The 22,256-nt window shown below is 38.6% G+C and overlaps 1 protein-coding gene across 1 annotated transcript in view; it reads right to left on the reverse strand.

The window, feature by feature from the left end:
- The window catches only part of LOC142203618 (dynein axonemal heavy chain 3-like), a 927,911-nt gene that overhangs the window by 157,244 nt on the left and 748,411 nt on the right, over window positions 1–22,256 (reverse strand). Inside the window, exons 58-62 of the mRNA XM_075274510.1 lie at window positions 21,233–21,397; window positions 16,991–17,175; window positions 13,621–13,792; window positions 6,489–6,622; window positions 5,517–5,688 (exon numbers count right to left, since the gene is read on the reverse strand). Coding sequence (XP_075130611.1) covers window positions 5,517–5,688; window positions 6,489–6,622; window positions 13,621–13,792; window positions 16,991–17,175; window positions 21,233–21,397 — 828 coding nt within the window. The remainder of the gene's footprint in view (window positions 1–5,516; window positions 5,689–6,488; window positions 6,623–13,620; window positions 13,793–16,990; window positions 17,176–21,232; window positions 21,398–22,256) is intronic.

Below are 22,256 nucleotides of genomic sequence, written 5' to 3' on the forward strand. Positions count from 1 at the left end.
ACATATTCCATGGAATAAATATTTACAACAATAACCACTTTCCAATGGTGTCAGATTTACTCAGTAGGTAGCTATGATTCGATATGTGGTCTAGGAGTGTTTTATAGGTTGTACTTACACTTCATTGTACAGTTGCTGAATTTTGCATCTTATATTTTTTATATGTTTAGTTATTGTCACCTTTACCCTAAAAGATACTTATTTATATTTCCAAACTTTAGGAATACTGCTAATACGTCAGTCCTAAATATTTTTTTCATCATCACTATGTTTCTGACCTTTGTTTCATCTCAATATCTTTTCGCTACTTGTAAAATTCATAATTTAGAATTGTAGAAAACATTGTACAATAAATAGGCGGATAAGCAGACTAGATAGATAAACTGAAAAACAAACTAGGTAGATAGACAGAAAAACAGATAAAGATAGATAGACTAAGTAAATAATAGACAGATAGATAGATAGATAGATAGATAGATAGATAGATAGATCAATAGATAGGTAGATAGATAGATAGATAGATAGATAGATAGATAGATAGATAGATAGATAGTAGAAAGTTAGACATCCATAAAGACAAATAGATTGATAGATCACAAGATATATTTAGAAAAAAAAAACCCTGAAAAAACTAGAAACAGGTACTGGGCTTTACTCAAAATTGTACATTGAACATTAATGTCATGCTGAGTTTCAGGCTACAATATTTCTAAAGGCCATTGTTCCTATTATATGCTTATAGAACTACATCAAAGTGCAAAAAAAATTCCGTGTGCTAAGAGAGGTAAAATAAATGAATATCTATATTCTATACAATAATGCTGAGAGTTTCGGAAAAAGCGCAATTTCAGATTATTACCTACCAGAGCCCAAAACAAAATCTATATTTACTCTGTAGTTGGCAAACACGTTGACATACAGCTGGGTTCTTAGAGAAAACATCCAGCTGTTAAAATTAAGCCACTAATCTACAATGGATGGTTTGCATTTTTAGTGTAAAACTGTTAACAAAAACCCCACGAGGCTGAGATTCGCCTGTTTTGCTTCTTGGTGAAGTGAAACGGACTTGAAAGAAAAATAAAAACTGTGTCAGTCTCACTCTGTGCCAACTGACCCCATGGGAAGAAACAGACAGATTTCCAGCTCCAGAGGGTCTTTTTTGAGATTTTTTTTTTATTTCTAAAAACCTCCAGGCATTCTTGCTCAACCATGTAGAAATAACAATTCCACCTACATAAAGGAGTCTGCACAATGAACAGTCTTTCCATTTATCCCAGTCTATATGAGCATTCTACTGTCTGATTATTTGGTTTACACAGAAAATGTATATATTTTATCTGAGAATGAAACAGAATACCACTTATATCAGCAGAAGAATGAAAACAGCTCCTAAATACATTGCTACAGGTCAACAAAGAGTGCCTATCTTGAAATACAATATATTTTTGTATTTTTTATTAACTGTATTATTTCTAGTAATACCATTATCACTACCTATACCACTACAAATAAGAATAGGAGAATTAAAATAAAACTACTCTGAAACATCGTTCATTTTAAACTAGGGTATCTACTTAAATGGTGCCTGTGGGTGTGATGGCACCATCTCAGATTTCTGGTCACTTCATGTATAAGGCTGGTGCCCCATGTGGTGTAAATGTGGCATTTTACAGTCACTGCAAGGTGGATAGAATTTGTTTTTGGAAATTGCAGCATGTGAATTATACCTATAGAAATGCCAGCGGTTTCTCCATAGGTAAAATTTAAGCAGAAAGTCCACAGAGGAAGCCTGCTTCCCATACTATACATACCCGTTCAGTAACTCATACAGTCTCTATATAAGTAGAACACTATACTGTTACAGACTCTCTTTAAAGGGTTATTTCCATCTTGTAAAGTGATGGCGTATCTCTAGGAAGTGCTGTCACTTTCTGATTATCTAGCTCTGACCTTTGGGACCCCACTGATCCTGAGAATTAAGGGGCCACAATACTTATTTAGCCGTGCTTCCTTCAGTAACTTAAATCAAATGGCTTGGGTCCACTAGAGTAAATGAAAGAAATGATTTACGGTAAGTGCATTTTTGTAACAGTATGTATTACTTCCCTGTATAGGTTTATATCTGGCATTACATTTCTAGATTTCTATGTAATTCATTGGTAAAAAAAAATAAAAAAATAAAAAAAATCTTTTCTTGCATGTTGTAAAAAGATCTCAGATTGGGATTTAATTGTCTGTTTGGGGTTGTCTTCATACAGTCCTATGAAAAAGTTTGGGCACCCCTATTAATCTTAATCATTTTTAGTTCTAAATATTTTGGTGTTTGCAACAGCCATTTCAGTTTGATATATCTAATAACTGATGGACACAGTAATATTTCAGGATTGAAATGAGGTTTATTGTACTAACAGAAAATGCGCAATATGCATTAAACCAAAATTTGCCCGGTGCAAAAATATGGGCACCTCAACAGAAAAGTGACATTAATATTTAGTACATCCTCCTTTTACAAAGATAACAGCCTCTAGTCGCTTCCTGTAGCTTTTAATCAGTTCCTGGATCCTGGATGAAGGTATTTTGGACCATTTCTTTCTACAAAACAATTCAAGTTCAGTTAAGTTTGATGGTCGCCGAACATGGACAGCCCGCTCTCAAATGATCTGAAAACAAAGATTGTTCAACATAGTTGTTCAGGGGAAGGATACAAAACGTTGTCTCAGAGAGTTAACCTGTCAGTTTCCACTGTGAGGAACATAGTAAGGAAATGGAAGACCACAGGGACAGTTCTTGTTAAGCCCAGAAGTGGCAGGCCAAGAAAAATATCAGAAAGGCAGAGAAGAAGAATGGTGAGAACAGTCAAGGACAATCCACAGACACCTCCAAAGAGCTGCAGCATCATCTTGCTGCAGATGGTGTCACTGTGCATCGGTCAACTATACAGCGCACTTTGCACAAATAGAAGCTGTATGGGAGAGTGATGAGAAAGAAGCCGTTTCTGCACGTACGCCACAAATAGAGTTGCCTGAGGTATGAAAAAGCACATTTGGACAAGGCAGCTTCATTTTGGAAACAAAAATTGAGTTGTTTGGTTATAAAAAAAGGCGTTATGCATGGCGTCCAAAAAGAAACAGCATTCCAAGAAAAACACATGCTACCCACTGTAAAATTTGGTGGAGGTTCCATCATGCTTTGGGGCTGTGTGGCCAATGCCGGCATCGGGAATCTTGTTAAAGTTGAGGGCCGCATGGATTCCACTCAGTATCATCAGATTCTTGAGAATAATGTTCAAGAATCAGTGACGAAGTTGAAGTTACGCCGGGGATGGATATTTCAGCAAGACAATGATCCAAAACACCGCTCCAAATCCTCAGGCATTCATCAGAGGAACAATTACAATGTTCTGGAATGGCCATCCCAGTCCCCAGACCTGAATATCATTGAACATCTGTGGGATGATTTGAAGCGGGCTGTCCATGTTCGGCGACCATCAAACTTAACTGAACTTGAATTGTTTGTCCAAAATACCTTTATCCAGGATCCAGGAACTGATTAAAAGCTACAGGAAGCGACTAGAGGCTGTTATCTTTGCAAAAGGAGGATGTACTAAATATTAATGTCACTTTTCTGTTGAGGTGCCCATACTTTTGCACCGGTCAAATTTTGGTTTAATGCATATTGCGCATTTTCTGTTAGTACAATAAACCTCATTTCAATCCTGAAATATTACTGTGTCCATCAGTTATTAGATATATCAAACTGAAATGGCTGTTGCAAACACCAAAATATTTAGAACTAAAAATGATTAAGATTAATAGGGGTGCCCAAACTTTTTCATAGGACTGTATCTGTATTATCCTGAGAATTTGTGCAGGTTGGGCAGTATCTTTAGGGACCAGGAAGAAGTGTTTACTATGTGAAATGGCTATTGTTCAATATCAACTATTGTAAATGAGAGAATTATGGTGAGACCCAGACCCCTTCTTCTTTAATCAAATCAAATCAAATCAAAAAAGCTTTATTGGTCCGAATAGATATTTGGCATTGCCAAAGCTAGTAAAGTGTGTGTGTGTGTGTGTGTGTGTGTGTGTGTGTGTGTGTGTGTGTGGGGGAGTTGGACTCGGGTGGGTGAGTGGTGGGTATGGTGGGGGTGGGGTGGGTGGTTTGGGGGTATAACAGTCTGTGGAGTCTCATCTTCCTCTTCGTTGGTGACCGTTATATGGGGAGGTGGGGTGGGGTGGGGCGGGGCGGTTGGTTTGGGGTATAACAGTCCGTGGAGTCTCATCTTCCTCTTCGTTGGTGACCGCTATATGGGGAGGTGGGGGTGGGGTGGGGCGGGTGTATTGGGATAAATATAATAGTCCGTGGAGTCTCATCTTCCTCTTATTTGGTGACAGCTGGACACGTATTGGGCAGCGATCTCCACAGTGGCCTCTTCTTCTCCCATGAGATGCTCTCATAGTCACCCCTGAGACACACCTGTCAGACCACAATCAGATCCTGCTGTACATGAGATCCACTGACAAGCCACTCACACAGCAGCCTCACCAGATTGGTCTCTACAACCTGCCACCATTCTTTAAATGGGCCAGTCACCAGGCCACCGAATACGCCAATGCGGCTAACCGACCCAAAATCAAGGAACTGCTCACAAACTTCTTCTCTAATGTACTATTGAATTAACTTACTATTGACAGATGGGCTCCACTACTACTAGTATAAAGTGAAGATTAGGCTGACTTCACACTACCATAGCATTTGAGAATGTGCCTAAAATCGGCGGAGAGAAAAGTCCTGCAAGGACTTCATAGCCTGTGAGGTCCATGGGTTTCTACATGTAATTCCTTTTCAAGCAGGCAGGGTTTCCGCATATGGGCATGCAAATGCTAGTGTGAACCTAGCATTACTATGCGTGCTGGTGAACTTTTCTCTATAGTTGAATGAGATATTAAGCAATCACCATGTATATAAAGGGCAAGGAGAAACATTTGTCTGTGTGTACATATTCACTAAGATATGGGCCCATATATATTCTAGGAGAAGACACACCTAATACTAGTACATTAGCAAAAATAAAAATTCCCCAGATGACCTTAAATAAGTTTTCTTTGTAAGGCTAACAGGACATAAACGCAGTTTATTAAAATGAATTTTTTAAAAAGCTCATGACCAGAGCGTAAAAAGCTGTAAATAAAGGAAGAGACTCCTTTTAATCCATGCAAGTTACAAACAAACCATACAAGCTAGCAACTGTAACGTTCATGTAGCCAATTGTTCGGAATATTTTCAGAATGATCTGAATAGGCACAAAGCCATGAGATGAGTGGTGAACAGGTGCCTTGGGGTCATAAATCATAATAAAGAGCTCGACAAGATGACAGAGACTAACAAGGTAATTATAACTTAAACAGTGTAACGTGTAAAGAATTAACCACACTTTCACTTAGCTCTTCACATTTCAATGTTAATGCAAATATAATTCAAGTGCTGGAAATAGAGCATGTTTACTCCTTTAGTACCTGTATGCTGTTTCCAACTGTTCGTAGGTAGTCCACATCTGTAGCTTTGCATATCTGAATTTTATTTATTTTTTCCATGTTTTTTATCCATTTATTTGCTTGTCCCTGAGGATCAATTATGAGAGGCCACCGTTGTGCCGATGTCACAATAATAGCATTTTCTAAGGAGAAACTGAAAAGGTCTTCATTGTAAGTTATTTATTGGTAGATTGAACACTAATACGTTATGTAATACTGTAAAAATATACAGTATAACTAAAACAATTCATACATTGTACGTACATTCACAGAAACAGCTCTGTGCAAAGTCTTCACCTAGTATAAGGAAAGGGTATAGCAAAGGGAACCTGTCACCACTTTTATGGTGCCAGCTCTGGGGGCAGTTTGAAGTAACTTTTGCTATTTCAGGTTATAGTATATTTCAGCTAAGGGAGAAATCTGTCAATCAAAGGCAAAAGGGTGGGGGGTAACTCACAGCTCAGGAACACCAAGGACTCCTGACTCACAGCATGATGCAAACTTTCTAGGTTTCAAAAAAATTACACAGCATTTCTCCAATGTGCGATAGGGATTAAGCCAGACTCCCATCCACTTTGCAGGTACTGTAAAATGAAGTCGTTTTTGGCTTGGCATGTCCGCTACGGCAAAATCATGGCGTTTTTGAAACATGGGGCCCTAGCCTAAGGCTGGATTTGAAGAGCAGATATATGGAAGTGAAGTAGATGGCAGGATTACTAGAATTCTGAAGACTAGGAAGTTTTTCTGCTGCGGCTAAAATATGAGGCCTGGTTCTGAAGTTAAATTTGTTTTTGAAACATAAGAGATTGATGGGAGAAAAAGACTACATGGTTCATCTAATTTGTGCTTATATTATTACCATGTTATCTTATGATAGTCATGTGTTTATCCCAAGCACGTTTAAGTGCAGCTGCTACTTATGATATAATATAGAAAATAAAGTAATTGACATACTTATCTTTTGGAAGCCCGTGGAATTGCCATTCCATTATTTTTACCAGATCTCCCAAGGTACCCGAAAGTGCAAATCCATCTGAGACAGGGATATTTTTGTCTTGACACATAGTGATCCAGCATTTTAAAATTTCCTTAAGGAAGAAAAAATGTATACTTTTAAGTGGTGAGAAAGCATTGACATTTTAATAAATATTAAAGAATATATATATATATATATATTTTTTAATTTTATATATCACTAAAACGCTGGCAGTGCTGTGTCTTCCTGATGCTAGCGAAGATATCGGCACCATTAATTTCAGCACCGATATTTTTCCACTGTCAGAAGGGTCATTGCTGGACTGTGAGGAACACCCCACCTGACAGTACAAGTCTATAGAAGAGTACTGTCATGGGGGCATCCTTACCGACCAATGATGACGCTGAGCTATAAGGTCCTCCCTTCTGACAGTGGGAGATATTGGTGAGTAAATTAACAGCACCGTTATCTCCAATACAGGGGTGATTCAGCACACTGTGAACTATCTAACGGTATATAATACAGCACATTGATGAGGACATGAAAGGTCCTCTTAAGCTTAATTCGAACAATACTATTTTTGAAATTTGCATATGTATTTCAAATGTTTTTGTCTAAGGTTAGTAGATCTTTACTTTCTGATCTTTATCTGACCAAAGCACAGGGCATTTTCTATTTTCTCAGGTATTTTTCCACTATAATACCTAACCATATAAAAAATTGTATTTTAGCTGCCAGTTCAAACAAGTTTCTACTTCAATGTCTTGGTTATGGCTTGAGTTGCATGAATTCAAGAGATATTATGTGGCTGAAATATATGTTAGAAAAATGTGTGAACCCCGGATTTTTGAGACATATGGAAACTTTAGGATAATGTTATTATCAGCTTCCACTCTGCTTGTTGTGATATGTGTTCATTGCAAATATGATCGATAACTATACAGACATCATGAACTTTTAATGGTTCTAGGAAATATATTTCTAATAGTGGCAGTACTATCTAATATAGTAGTGATATGTACAGTGGGGCAAAAAAGTATTTAGTCAGTCACCAATAGTGCAAGTTCCACCACTTAAAAAGATGAGAGGCGTCTGTAATTTACATCATAGGTAGACCTCAACTATGAGAGACAAAATGAGAAAACAAATCCAGAAAATCACATTGTCTGATTTTGTAAGAATTTATTTGCAAATTATGGTGGAAAATAAGTATTTGGTCACCTACAAACAATCAAGATTTCTGGCTCTCACAGACCTGTAACTTCTTCTTTAAGAGTCTCCTCTTTCCTCCACTCATTACCTGTAGTAATGGCACCTGTTTAAACTTGTTATCAGTATAAAAAGACACCTGTGCACACCCACAAACAGTCAGACTCCAAACTCCACTATGGTGAAGACCAAAGAGCTGTCAAAGGACACCAGAAACAAAATTGTAGCCCTGCACCAGGATGGGAAGACTGAATCTGCAATAGGCAACCAGCTTGGATTGAAGAAATCAACTGTGGGAGCAATAATTAGAAAATGGAAGACATACAAGACCACTGATAATCTCCCTCGATCTGGGGCTCCATGCAAAATCTCACCCCGTGGGGTCAAAATGGTCACAAGAACGGTGAGCAAAAATCCCAGAACCACGCAGGGGGACCTAGTGAATGAACTGCAGAGAGCTGGGACCAATGTAACAAAGCCTACCATCAGTAACACACTACGCTACCAGGGACTCAGATCCTGCAGTGCCAGACGTGTCCCACTGCTTAAGCCAGTACATGTCCTGGCCCGTCTGAAGTTTGCTAGAGAGCATTTGGATGATCCAGAAGAGTATTGGGAGAATGTCCTATGGTCTGATGAAACCAAACTGGAACTGTTTGGTAGAAACACAACTTTTCGTGTTTGGAGGAAAAAGAATACTGAGTTGCATCCATCAAACACCATACCTACTGTAAAGCATGGGGGTGGAAACATCATGCTTTGGGGCTGTTTCTCTGCAAAGGGGCCAGGATGACTGATCCAGGTACATGAAAGAATGAATGGGGTCATGTATCGTGAGATTTTGAGTGCAAACCTCCTTCCATCAGCAAGGGCATTGAAGATGAAACGTGGCTGGGTCTTTCAACATGACAATGATTCAAAGCACACCGCCAGGGCAACGAAGGAGTGGCTTTGTAAGAAGCATTTCAAGGTCCTGGAGTGGCCTAGCCAGTCTCCAGATCTCAACCCTATAGAAAACCTTTGGAGGGAGTTGAAAGTCCGTGTTGCCAAGCGACAGCCCCAAAACATCACTGCTCTAGAGGAGATCTGCATGGAGGAATGGGCCAACATACCAACAACAGTGTGTGCCAACCTTGTGAAGACTTACAGAAAACGTTTGACCTCTGTCATTGCCAACAAAGGATATATAACAAAGTATTGAGATGAAATTTTGTTACTGACCAAATACTTATTTTCCACCATAATTTGCAAATAAATTCTTACAAAATCAGACAATGTGATTTTCTGGATTTGTTTTCTCATTTTGTCTCTCATAGTTGAGGTCTACCTATGATGTAAATTACAGATGCCTCTCATCTTTTTAAGTGGTGGAACTTGCACTATTGGTGACTGACTAAATACTTTTTTGCCCCACTGTATATATGGTACAGATATTACCTACGCTGTATAGTTATAGAAAATATCCAGAATATGTAAAGTCTCTGCATACTGTACAAATTCACATTTACATCTTGAGAAATAAAGTTACTCCTTAAAGTGCATAAACTTGGTAAAAGTGGCACTATATTTACTGTAATAGCGAAACGGTGACACCATAGTACACAATTAGATACAAATTACTTGAATTACAACACCCACTCATAATATTCCTAAAGCCCTGTCCACACACAAGCAGCCCGTAATTCTTTTTCCATCCCTAAATTGTGTGCCGAGTGTTTATTGCCAGTTCATTTCCTGCTTGATAAAGCATGATGATTTTGAAGCAAACTAAAGTGAGGAAAAACACAGGCTATTCTTGTCCTTTTGTGAATGTACTGTAGTAATCCTTATCAAAACCTTTTAGATGGAATAGTACATCACCAGCAGAATATAAAAAATACATCAAATCTACTCAAGCAATATCTGAACAGACAAAAATGGTATATAAGTATAGATAGTATTTTGAATAAAGAAATAAAAAAGCGACTTGTACAGAAAGGTGTGCGACGTTCTTTTTCAAAGATCCATTTAACTGCAATTTACTTTAACCTTTTAGCTGCAATTGTTATATTTATGTTACAGAACCATTTACCCATGCATCTGGAAATGTAATGGCAGCGTACACTTACAGGCCATAAACTGTCTTGGCAACTGGGGGAAGCCTTGTCAGACTACAATTGTTAGACTAGAGAAATATATAATATGGCAGCCATTCACATGAATGTCTGCGCATAGACAGCTCAAGTTCATCAGATCGGGTAACAAAGCTGTCCATTCTGGTTCATGGGGATGGAATCCTTAGTGGAGCTTCAAGTTCTCTTTTGATAACTCACTTTCAGCATGTATTATTATTACCACCCCATTAAAGGGGTATTCCCACGTCGCATACTCACCAGTCCTCACTGCTGTAAAATCTTCTTTCTTCCTGGTTTCTTGCGTCATTTGGTGGGCGGGGTTTCACATGCAACCTGCCGTTTAGCTCCGCCCCAAATTAGCGTGTAGCTCTGCCCACCGCATAGCGTGATCCTATGGGGTGGCAGAAGGTCCTCAAACAACACTATATGCACAATATTGGACTATGAAGTACCGGCAGGAGCAACTCCATTCTGTGTTACATACAGAAACTGCCTGTCTCTGCCATAATGAACACAATTGAATTAGCAAGCCTGATAACTGAGAGAACAGAAGACAAGTTCAGAAATGAAAGCAGCTCCTCTCCCCTATCTGAGATCAGACACAGGAATAGCTAGAAACACAGGCTCGCTCCCGTGCACTTAGCCCCTCCTCCCTCCCCCCTGAGAGCAGGCAGATACATCACTTGACTTTCAAGTAGATAAGTCAAGGGCTGTGTCAACAATGAATCGAATAAAGTAAGATAGTGGACAAACAAAGCAGTTTTGCTGAAGCAGAGTATTAAGGAAAAGTCTTAAATCCACATTAACAAGCAGTAAAGACAGGATCCTTGTGATGGGACAAAAAAGATACTTCCCCCAGTTTATGTGTGGCTTGCCAAGCCCATATCTAATATTATGTATGCACATGAAAAATAGAATATATTTATGTAACAGTCCAGATTTTTTAGTGGAAATATATTTAAAGGAGCATTTGCCAATCTTGGACACATATCCCTAGGCCATTTTTTAACCCCTTCCCACCGCAGGCATTTTTTTTATTTTAATTTTTGACTCCTCTCCTTCCAAAAGCCCCCCAAAAATAATTTTTTCATTCGCTGAGCCTTATAAGTGCTTATTTTTTGTGGGACAAACCATACCATTTAATTTTCTGTACTTGGAATATGGAAAAAAAAAATCACAATGGGGTGCAACTGAGGAAAAGCTGCATTTGTGAAACTTTCATACAGGTTTTGTTTTATATTAATTATATTCAATGGGTCAGTAGGATTCCAGGGATACCCAATTTATATAGTTTTTATGTTTTAACCCCTTAAAAAATCCCAAATTTTACTAGAAAGAGTGCAGCCACCATAATTAGAGGAATGGGTGGATTAAAGTAGGACAGGTTACATTTTTGGGTTTATTCAGTTTAGAAAAAAGATGTGGGGAGATCTAACAACAATGTACAAATACATGAAAGGATAGCACAAAACTTTCTAAGGATCTTTTTTCTCCTAGGCTAATGACAGTGACAAGGAGACATTCTCCAAGTCTATGGGGAGAGAACATTTTACGAGCAACCTAGACAGAGATTGTAAGAGCAATTACCGTAGGTTATGGAACTCACTGCCACAGAATGTGTTAATGGTGGATGCATTGTGCAAGTACAAACAAGGCATGGATGCCTTTTTTTAATGGATTATGGGTTATGGCTTTCAATCTCGTTCCGAGGACTGGCAATCAAATCCAAAATAACAGGGCCCATGCACTGCTAGGATAATGGAAGGGGGCTTATGCCAGTGATCAATGTAAGCAATGATTATGGGTGTTGCCACTGGGTCTTAAATGTATTCAAAAGCTTTTGCTTCTATACCCCTCAAGATGCCGATTTAGCAATGAAATATGTAGAGGGCACATAATTTTCTGGTTTTAATCTGTTTAAGCAGCCTTCTGTATGAATCATGTCATGAGCAAAACTGAAGTTGTGTTTTGATATACAATCTTTGATAGTACCTTGGTTAAAGTTCCCTTATGTAAAGATGAAAATCTCAATGCATTCTAGATGGCTGTAGGTTCTAATATTTCGAGCTTTCATGTAGCAGTGAAATAGTAAAATGTATGTTTTATATGAGAGCTATCTATCCAATATAGTGTGTAATATGAATTTATATTTTTATTATTAGCAATCTGTTAAAATTCAGGACCTTGTAGAAAACATATATTGAAGTAATATGTACTAATGTGAATAGAGCAATTGGTTGTTATAGCTCCTGTTTAGCTGCAACAACAGGCTAAGTCTGTCTTTATCCCCATATCTATTGCACTTCCTGCTCACTCTTACCTACTCCCCTCTCCATAGACATTTTATTTATATATATGTACTCTTTTTCATGTGACCCGAAGTCCTTTTTTTCATGATGGATATAGCAAAATTTAGCAGTGAAACTCAAAAAGATATGTTAGGGGAGGGGACTCGGGTGCAGGCTACCAGCCTGACAGGTGAAGAAAGAAGCATTTATCTCTGATGAGATACATTACAAAGTTTGCTATGATCACCTGTACAAATTATTTATGCAAAGTTTGTTGAAATAATATTGCCCATTGTAAGATAGTGATGGGGAAGGTCAGGGAGGGAAGATATATTCCTCTTAGGTTTCTTTCATATGTGTAGTAGGAATATAGCAGTTCCTAGTCCATTTCTGTCATTAGGACCAGGGTGCTGGTTAATCGCTGCATCTGCAGTATCTTCATAAAAAGGTGCCTTCACAGGGATTAAAGAGAGCTCAGAGTTGAAAAGGATTCTGATGGAGTCCGGTCTAGGACTCAGTATTGAAAGTGCGCTGGAGCTGTAAAGTTTGGACCTCTGTAGTTTACCTGTGAGTGACAATTTACTTATCACTGCTGGATGTTCTGTGCCTGGTAGAACGGCACTTGGTACAGACAGGAACATCTATGTTAGTTAGAGCTGAGCCGAGCAGGTTTTGTTTTCTTTATTGCCGATTGTTCTTTTCTGTTGGTTTTGGACTATATAATCGCAAGCACCCTATTTGTACCCGACTAGCTGTGTCACTGTCTCCATCTGTTGTGAACCCACTTTTCCTATCAGTACTGACGCTAATCAGCGCCGCACCTCCCATGAGGCGACCTGAAGCGAGTGCTTCAGGCGGCGCTATGCCAGGGCCTCGGGAGGGCGGCATTTTTGGTTACCTAAGCCAGTCCAGGACAAGCTGTCCTGGACTGGCTTAGCACCGAGCGGTGGTTTGGGGAGGCCACTGGAGCAGCGCTGCTCCAGCAGCCTCCTCTCACGCTCAGGCAGAGAGCAGGTCCTCTCCGTGCCTGCTCTCTGCTGGTGAACGGCGCTAAGCCCTGCCTCCTGCACTTCACCACGCCCCCTCTGCTCCGCCACCCCCCCTCCTCCCAGCAGGGGGGGGCAGCTTTCTGTAGTTTGCCTCAGGTGGCGAAAGGGGAAGGTTCGCCCCTGACGCTAATCCTCCCTTTTAACACCTTTTAAGTGTAATAAATTCCTAATAAAACACCTTAGAATCCATGGATTACTATGGTACTCCAAACGCTATATTATGGAACTCTAAATGCTATGTTATTGCTATATATACTGTAGATGGTTACATTATCTGGTTCAGTGTAACAACTTTAACGTTCCTTATTAATGGACAGGTAATGAATGGCAACTGGCAATAAGCTACACACATCATACAGTATAATGTATGGTACAAGTTGTAGTATAGAATCTTCAGCCTATAGACAGGTACACAAAGTCACATCTTGTTATTTTAGCAGCGCTACATACTTGTCGGAATTCTGCAGTGAATGGACCCAAATAGGCCACAATGCCAGCGCTTAGCAACATATCTCCCACTATATTTTGGTATGTATCTTCCAGATGTATGGCAATATTTTTCCAACGCTGTTTTTCTCCACCAAGCCCATTAATTAGCTTTTCTGCTCGGTCCAGCTTGAGCCTTAAAAAGTAATAGAAATATGTTATGAAAATGGCTATTATGGCATTATGAACAGTTCTGAAGCAGCATGGGCATTTTTCCTTAATCGCATTGCCGTACAAAGGTTGCTATCCAGCTGTTATTTTTGTAGGAAAGCCAGCTGACAGGATAATTTACTGGAAATGATTAGGTTAGTATTTTTAGAATTTGCAGGTACACATAGCCTCATTTACATTCTGTATCCAGATCTTTGGTCAGAAATAGTGAGCAGTCTGAGAAGTGACAACACTGTGCAACACTGTATTGTAATACTGTCTGACAAAGTCATTAGTTGCTTGAGGACCTCAGTTGTGTTTCATGCGCCATCTAATATTGAAGGAAAGCACATAGGCAGAGAAGGGTTGATAACTCATTTTTACAGGTTACACATTTACATTATCTAAATGCAATACTACCAGCTACCTTTTGCAAGGCAAAGCAGAGAAGATGAAAGCATATAAATCACAAAGATCTGAAACACTAAATCAAAGTAAGAGTCCTTTGATTGAGAAAGCATTTCTGTTATCATCCTCTGTTCAATACTGTATTAGCAACCTGAATATATTTCCACATTCTATATCAAGTAAATCAGTTAACTTTGCACCCTACTGTGTCTTTCTACAACTCAATGTGTTCTCTTACTGACCTACATTTTTATAACTGTATAATTACCAAATTTCTATGTCCATTACTATAATTAGTGACAATGAGCACAGTTATCCAGTAAACTGATCTCATACTTGCTGCACAGCCTAACATTGCCAGTCTTTGTGCAGACAAGTTTCAGACTGTTTTTCAGAACAATTTGGATACATTTTGTTTTCTTGAAATGGTGTCCATAGAATCAAAGACATATGTCATAAGGCAGATGGAAGGCGGAGTGTGGCTGAATGGAAGAAAATGAGTGGTACCAAAACTCAAGGATTGGTCTGCTTTGTGGATGGCACAGTGTATATGCTGAACAATGGAAAAAGGCTTATCAGATATAGAAAACACTGCAGAAAATTAACAATTCTATATTGGTAAGTGCCATATATTCAGCTTACATACTCGCTGCATAATAGTAGGTAGAAAGTGGCCAACCTCTTTAGTCCCTTTTTCTCCAATTGTTATAACTATGCCTACCCAGTACTACATAAATAATGTTATGCTGGTATAAATCTACACAGTTCTGAAAATATAATTACAAAAGCCTCTTATATCCATTCATTTCTGTTGGTTACATTTCATTACATGTGTATTGACTTGAAAAGGTCTTTCATACACACATGGAGTGCTGATGCCATCTAATTATATAAACCCATAGACTGGTGCCACGCTGTTATTTTTTTTATCAAGAAGCCCCCATTCCAAATATATTATATAGTTATGTTTGTGCCAATTCTTTGGCTACCCACAAAAGTTAGTGGTCCCTCACCACCACTCTGATGATAGCATCGAGCACTAGAATACCACTCACATCTTTGGAAGAGTGCCAGTCTAGCAGTCCAACAGTGACAGTCTATGGGTATAAATAAATTAAGACGTCAGACGAAATAACAGGTCTTCATTAAACCAGTCTGCAACCTTTTAAGCTTCATTATAATAGTTAGCAGATATATTACATTACTTATTGAGTGCTGATCCTGTGTTACTACATATATTATAGACCACAGCTGCATTCACATGTCTACAGATTTAAAGAAGACCTTTCACTCCCTACACCAATATTGGTTCTTAGCATTTAATAGGAAGCCCTCTACTTGCAGCTCAGTTGGAATTTTTTAACTAGCCCCCAATGTGCTATTTCATTTTTGTATTGTCAGAAGGGTGGTGTCAGGCAGGCGGTTTGATTCAGAGCTCCAATCATAGGCAGCCATGCTCAGAATCACACACCTTACCTGCCCGTGCTTGACACTGCCCTCCTGACAGTACAGAAACTAAATCAGTGATGGAGCATTCATTAAATGCTATAAAGAGCTGGACTTGTTGGAGGTGGCAAAAGGTTCTCTTTAATGTCTGAAATCTGCAAGCATGTCTTGGTGACCTTATGTCTGCACAGAAATACCATACATACTCGAGTATAAGCCGACCCGAATATTAGCCGAGGCCTCTAATTTTACCACACAAAAAACTGGGAAAATTTATTAACTCGAGTATAAGCCTAAGTGATGGCATATATGTGTACAGGCCCATTGAAATGTAATAGTTCATAATTTTATCCACCATTACAGATAAAAAGTCTGGTTATGTGCATTACAGCTTAGTCACTCAATGTGCCTCATAGTAATAGCAGTTAACCCCATCATGTCTCTTACATTAACCTCCTGTGTGCCTCACATAAGAGATACTGATATGTGAGAGACATGGAAGTAATAATGATTACATTAAACATTATTAAGGCACTTTATTATTACCTCCATATGTCTCACATATTAGTAACTCTTATATGGGGCACACAGAGGTTAATATGAGGGACATGATGGGGTTAACTGTTATTAATGTGAGGCACATGGAGTTACTGAAACTAAATTAATAACCCCAAATGCCTGACATTAATAGGAATAGTAACTACAGAAGGTACCTGTGTGTTTTACTTTCACTTTGTTACACAGAGTTTCCGCTCCTCTACAGGAAGCAGGCACAACAGCAGTGGCCTCCCGGGATTTCATCTCTCTTACTAGAGAAGGGGAAGTGTCTTATATCATTACTGAAGCACTAAAGGACACTCCCCCTTCATTTAAATGATGCAGGTCCTTGAAGGTCCTTGTGCTTCGTGCCTCATTTTGCCAATGCAAATGCATTGGTTAAGGAGCCAATCGGGGCCCCTGACCAATGCATTTGTATTAACACAATGAGGATTAATAGTTGGGGCTCAGGATCCTGACTCAAGTATAAGCCGAGGGTGGCTTTTTCAGCATAAAAACTGTGCTGAAAAAGTCGGCTTATACTCGAGTATATACGGTATACGTAGTCTGTAAAGTGTAATTTTTCTTAATACTATACACAGTTCAGTAATCTAAAAAACGAAATTAGTTGTTTAGGATGTGACTGACAATAAGCTGTTCCCAATACCAAATAGCCGGACATTGAATGCAGTTCTAGAATATATTACAAGCTGTAACTCAGGGCAAGTATAAAATTATGTAATACATCAATAAAGTTACACTGTTTATCTTGGTTTTATCTCTCAAAGCATACTTGGTCATATTTATGTTCTCTTCAAGGACTCTTTTCTCTGCTAGTTTTTGGGATAGCCGATCCTGGAGATCTTTTAGTTTGGCAGTGACTTCCTTTAGCTCTTCTCTCTTGATTTTGAGTTTCTCCAAGTGAATCCTTAAATCGGCCTCTGCTGCTTCCAGCCTCTGACGTTTTGGAGCCACAATCTTTAAAAAGATACATTTAGAATAATTTAAATGCCGAGTAGTTTACGTTGTAGTTTATGCTATTTTTGTAGTTTTACATTTCTGCTGTCATCTTTTTTTAATATAACACATATAACATAAAGTATAATCGCAACCTCATTTTTCTAGACTTTATCCATCTTTCTTTAGTTACACCAATATAATCTTACACCAAGCTAAAGGTGATAGTCTAAGTTATTTTTAGCAAAACATTTTTCTGTCTTATTTAAAATATTTACCACCCTGCTGTTAATAGAAGACCCTTTGCTTTGCCTTTCGGCACATTACATACATAAAACAAGAGCCATCCAGCATGGATTTCTCTTGATATAGGCAAGGCTCTCATCATTTGTGACAAGGTGATAAGACAAATGACCTTTAACAATAAAGAAATGGTTGGTGCAAAGGTCTAATAGCTAAATATGTTTAAAAAATGAAATACACAGGATGTACTCTATGGATTGGGCTTCAACAATTGCATGGGGTTTTTAACAGTTTTTTAAAAACTTTTACAGCACTTTCATAAATCCATTTTTTTCTTAATAAATTAAACAGTATTTGGAATAGTTTTTTAATTGCAGAAGCAGCAAAATTATATTTTAAAATAATACATTTTTACTATTTTTTCAACACTAAACAAAATATTATAGTCCATTAAGCTAACATAATAACAATAAGTTATTGCAAGCCTGTGGTGCATGAGGTCATGTTGGGACTAAAATTCAGATCTAGTATTTGAAAATACACAGGCTAACTTCCAGTGTTGTGAATGTGAAATATGTTTGTTGACTTGTGGCCTAGGGCTATTTGAAGTGTGCTATATATCACATATTAAGAAATACAGTTGCTGTAAAGTATATTATGTCATCTGTAGATAAGTACAGGGTTTTGTTCCATGAAAATTTCAATTTCTTTTAATGGAAGACCAGAATATATTTATAATAGAGTAATACAGAACATCAAAACCAAAAATTGTTCCATGTGTCAAACCTAACCAAACAATCATCAATGTAATTAAAGGGGTTGTCCACTTTCAGACCAATATTGAGAAACAAATGTTATTGTTTGTACAATTCTGTATCAATTCCTCACGGTTTTCTAGATCTCTGCTTGCTGACATTCATTCTATTACTTCTAGAGGATAAAAGTCTGACCATGGTCATGTGATTTACGGTCCATGGTCATGTGATGAGCACACAGGTGCACAGCTGATTACCAGGCAGGTGTCTGATTATTGTGCTGTTGACTATAACGAGTGGCACCTGTGTACTCATCACATGACCATGGACCGTAAATCACATGACCATGGTCAGAGTTTTATCCACTAGAAGTAACTGAATGAATGACAGCAAGCAGAGATCTAGAAAACCGTGAGGAATTGATCGGAAAATTGTACAACTTTTTATTATACAAACTATAACATTGGTCTCTCAATATTGGTTTGAAAGTGGACAACCCCTTTAAGCTCTGATGCTTTGCAGTGCTGGAATCCTGAGTTCAAATCCAGCCAATAACATTTGCATGAAGTTTTTCTATTCTTTTGTGCTCATCTCTATAAAATGCTGTGGAATATGATGGTACTTTATAAGTAACATAATAATAAACACATCACACCATAAAAATAAACCTACAAAAATGAGATTTGGTGCCATTGTAATTCAAATGATAAAGAATTGCTTTTTGAATCCAAAAGACAGAGAACTCGTCCGGTAAAACTGTGGTTACTGGTGGACCTCATAGACTATAATAGTTTCGCCAGGTGCCCGCTGTTTTTACATTGGCACAAACAGAGCGAAAAGTCCTTTGCCAATTTCTGGGTTTGATCAAGTTTTATTAGATTTTTGCAAATTTATAACATCAAAGGGTGAAACAAAATGTAAAACAGGAAACTGTGTAGTACCACATTAGAAAAAACAACAACGCAAGAGTAGTCAGGCCTGCGGGCCCAAAAAACAAGACAGATCAAGAAGGTACTGTCCAGGTTCAGAGGTACTGTTCAGAGGGAAAGGGATGGAGCCTTGAAGGAGAGCACCACAGGAGCCAATTCTCCAAAGAGAGCAAGTGTGGGTAGGAACAGGGAGACACAAAGCAGGAAAAAGGACAAAAAATGTGCAACAGCAGACCTGAATATAGGAACAGAAAAGGATCTTGAGTTATCAGGAGAAAAAGAGCTAGTGAAGTCAGTTGACTCCTGGAACACCACCCATGGCCAGCAGAGTGCATCAAATTTGGAGGAGTCAGTGGAGTCTGCCGCTACTAGTACCACCACTTCTGCAGAGAGGGGGTGGCAGCACTGTGTCAGTGCCTGGGGATGACTGCCCTGGCAACCATAAGGTAGTGTCACAGGAGGTCACCCGTCACTGTTTTGTATTTACCTGGTATAAGCGAAAGTAGGGCCAACCGGGGAGAGAGCGCGAGGGGATGACCGCTGACCTTAATGTTGAGATCAAAAATAGACTTCCAGAACGATCAGATCCCCAGGCACTGTGAAGAAGGGTGCCCATTTCTGCACCAACACTGATCAGACACACAAGGTTCTATTTCATATCTTTCAGGACTATAGCCGCCTGTGACACTGGTATTCAGCTAGATAAAATTGATAGTTGTATTCACCTGTTTTACTGAGCTGAGTGTCACAAGTGCACCTGACATTTGCCAGAATTTCCATGATGGACAGTTCGGTGCTGGCTGCATTCTTTCTGTAACTCTTTATTGACTGTTTTACATCCCCTTTACAATGCCTCCGCTCCAGTTCTCTTTGGTTTGGCCCCACATACCGAAAATGCTGTGATTTTTGCATAAAACACAGTGTTATACAGTGCAAAGTGGATGGGATTCTTGCTAATCCCATCCACACAATGCAAAAAAATATCCGCAGCAGACATGCTGCAATTGTAAAAACTGTTGTGTTTCTATAAATCGCAGCATGTCAATCATATCTATGGAAACACTGGCGTTTTACATATAGGTATAATTGAAGCAGAAAGTCCGCAGAGTTTTTTTTCTTTTCTGCGAAAAGTGATGTGTGAAAAAACACAATGCATTTCCATTGCGGTTTTTCCCGCAGCGCTTTTTCGTTGTGGATAACTACATGGGGCCTTATGCTTAAATGGATTTCCAATTTTATGGAAATATAGCTGTATGATATAGCTTTGTAATATACTTTGTGAGCAGAGAGGATTATGTTGCGTTTGACTAATTTACTAACATAAAAGGGAAGTGAATCACACTGAGTAAATGCCGGCATTGATCAGAACTGCGCAGTTATAGGTGTACATCATGTTGGGTTATATAGCACAGGGCTGTCGCAGCCGTTTATTTTTCTGTGTCATACTCAGCCATTTTGGTATTTGATGCTTTGGATGAACTTATTGTGACCTTCAAGCTTGAAGCATTACTAGCCCTTTGTATTAAAGTCACTCTCAATGAATGAAAATAATAAAAGACAGGCATGAAACAGCTCTGATGAAGATATTAAAAAAGCCTGCAATATATGGACAACACTAAAATGAAGGCTTATACCCTGTGACGGATAATCAACAAAGATTGACACACCAATGAGAGATCTGCTTTCAGCTAGGGATCGTAGTAATCAAACTGTCATCCTTCAGGCAACAAACAAAAGAAGTTTTCCAGCAAGATAACAGAAAAGATCCCCCGGGATCATAACCGTACGTTATTTTGGCATCTACACACAATACTGCATATATTTTTATTAACCCTGACGTCCCAGCATTTAGTCTACAATTTAGGTTAAAGCATGTAAAGGCAAAATTATTAACCCACTCTCTTTCTATATATAGTGATGTGTAAAGGACTATATAAATATGAAGAGACTGCAAGCTTTGTATACATGTATGTTAAATTATACAGCTATAGTACAAAGTGGAAACCATGCAAGACTGTATGAATAAATAAACAGAAAAGAACCGAGCTGTCCTTATATTGTATTAACATTCATCTCACCATGCTTTGCCTATACAAATTTAACAAGATGAAAGTTTGATGCCTATGAAGAATCTTAGGACACAGTCGTTACCTTGGCAACCTTGTCATAGACTTCAATGGCCCTGACCCAGCTACAAAGCCCTTCACAGGCTGAAGAGACATTCTTAATGACAGCTGGCTGGAACTCCGCATTGCTGATAAAATCTCTTCTTATCTGGGCAATAACCTTTGACGGAATATTGTCTTTATCAAATTCCTAGGAAACAAAATAGCAGTAATTAATGGCAAATTCTCAGCATTCTCATAATACAATGATAGAAAATTCTGGGCCAGTACAAATGACATGTAATACAGGATTTTTACAATAATGTGTAAAACGCTGCTGTTCCATGCTGATTTCCTAATATATCATTACAGACATTGATCTATTGGCCTCTGTGAGCATCCCAAAACTATTCAAAAGTATCCATATTCCTAATGAAGTTTTAGGTTAGTTTCTATTGAAATTCCTACCAAGGCTAAGTCCCCACGCGTTTTTGCTATATGTAAAGTGTCTGCATTGTAGCTGTGATGTCATCTGCCTCCTATGTGACCTCTCTGTTAATATCTGCACCCTAATAGCCCCATTATATTTTCAGCTTGCAATAGCCAGAGTGGCAGCCCTCACTATGGAGCATGTGACGGCGTGCTTAGCACGTGTAAAGCACCATGGAATTAATGGTGCTATATAAATAAATAAATAATAATAATACTAGTACACGCTACATTTCCCAGGTATACCTTGCTCTGTGGGCTTTCTAACTTCTACACTGGCCATTACTTCTAACAGAAATCATTCATACACTGTACACAATCTATTTGTTAAGACGGCGCATACGTGGTTATGTAACGTTGATCTAATAAGCCTGCTATAGGACAGTGAAAGAAACAAACTGGGCACACTCATCCTAAATGAAGATGGACTACAGGGATAGATGGATCTCATTGGGTGTTTTTCAATGACATATACATGTTGTGCTAATTGCTTTCAATAGGTGATAGCGGTATTTTTAAATTTACATTTATATGAAATATAACTGTTTTTGTGGGAAAACTCCTTTAACAGCCGCAGGACA

The sequence above is a fragment of the Leptodactylus fuscus genome, chromosome 5, assembly GCF_031893055.1.
Source record: "Leptodactylus fuscus isolate aLepFus1 chromosome 5, aLepFus1.hap2, whole genome shotgun sequence".
NCBI lineage: Eukaryota > Metazoa > Chordata > Amphibia > Anura > Leptodactylidae > Leptodactylus > Leptodactylus fuscus.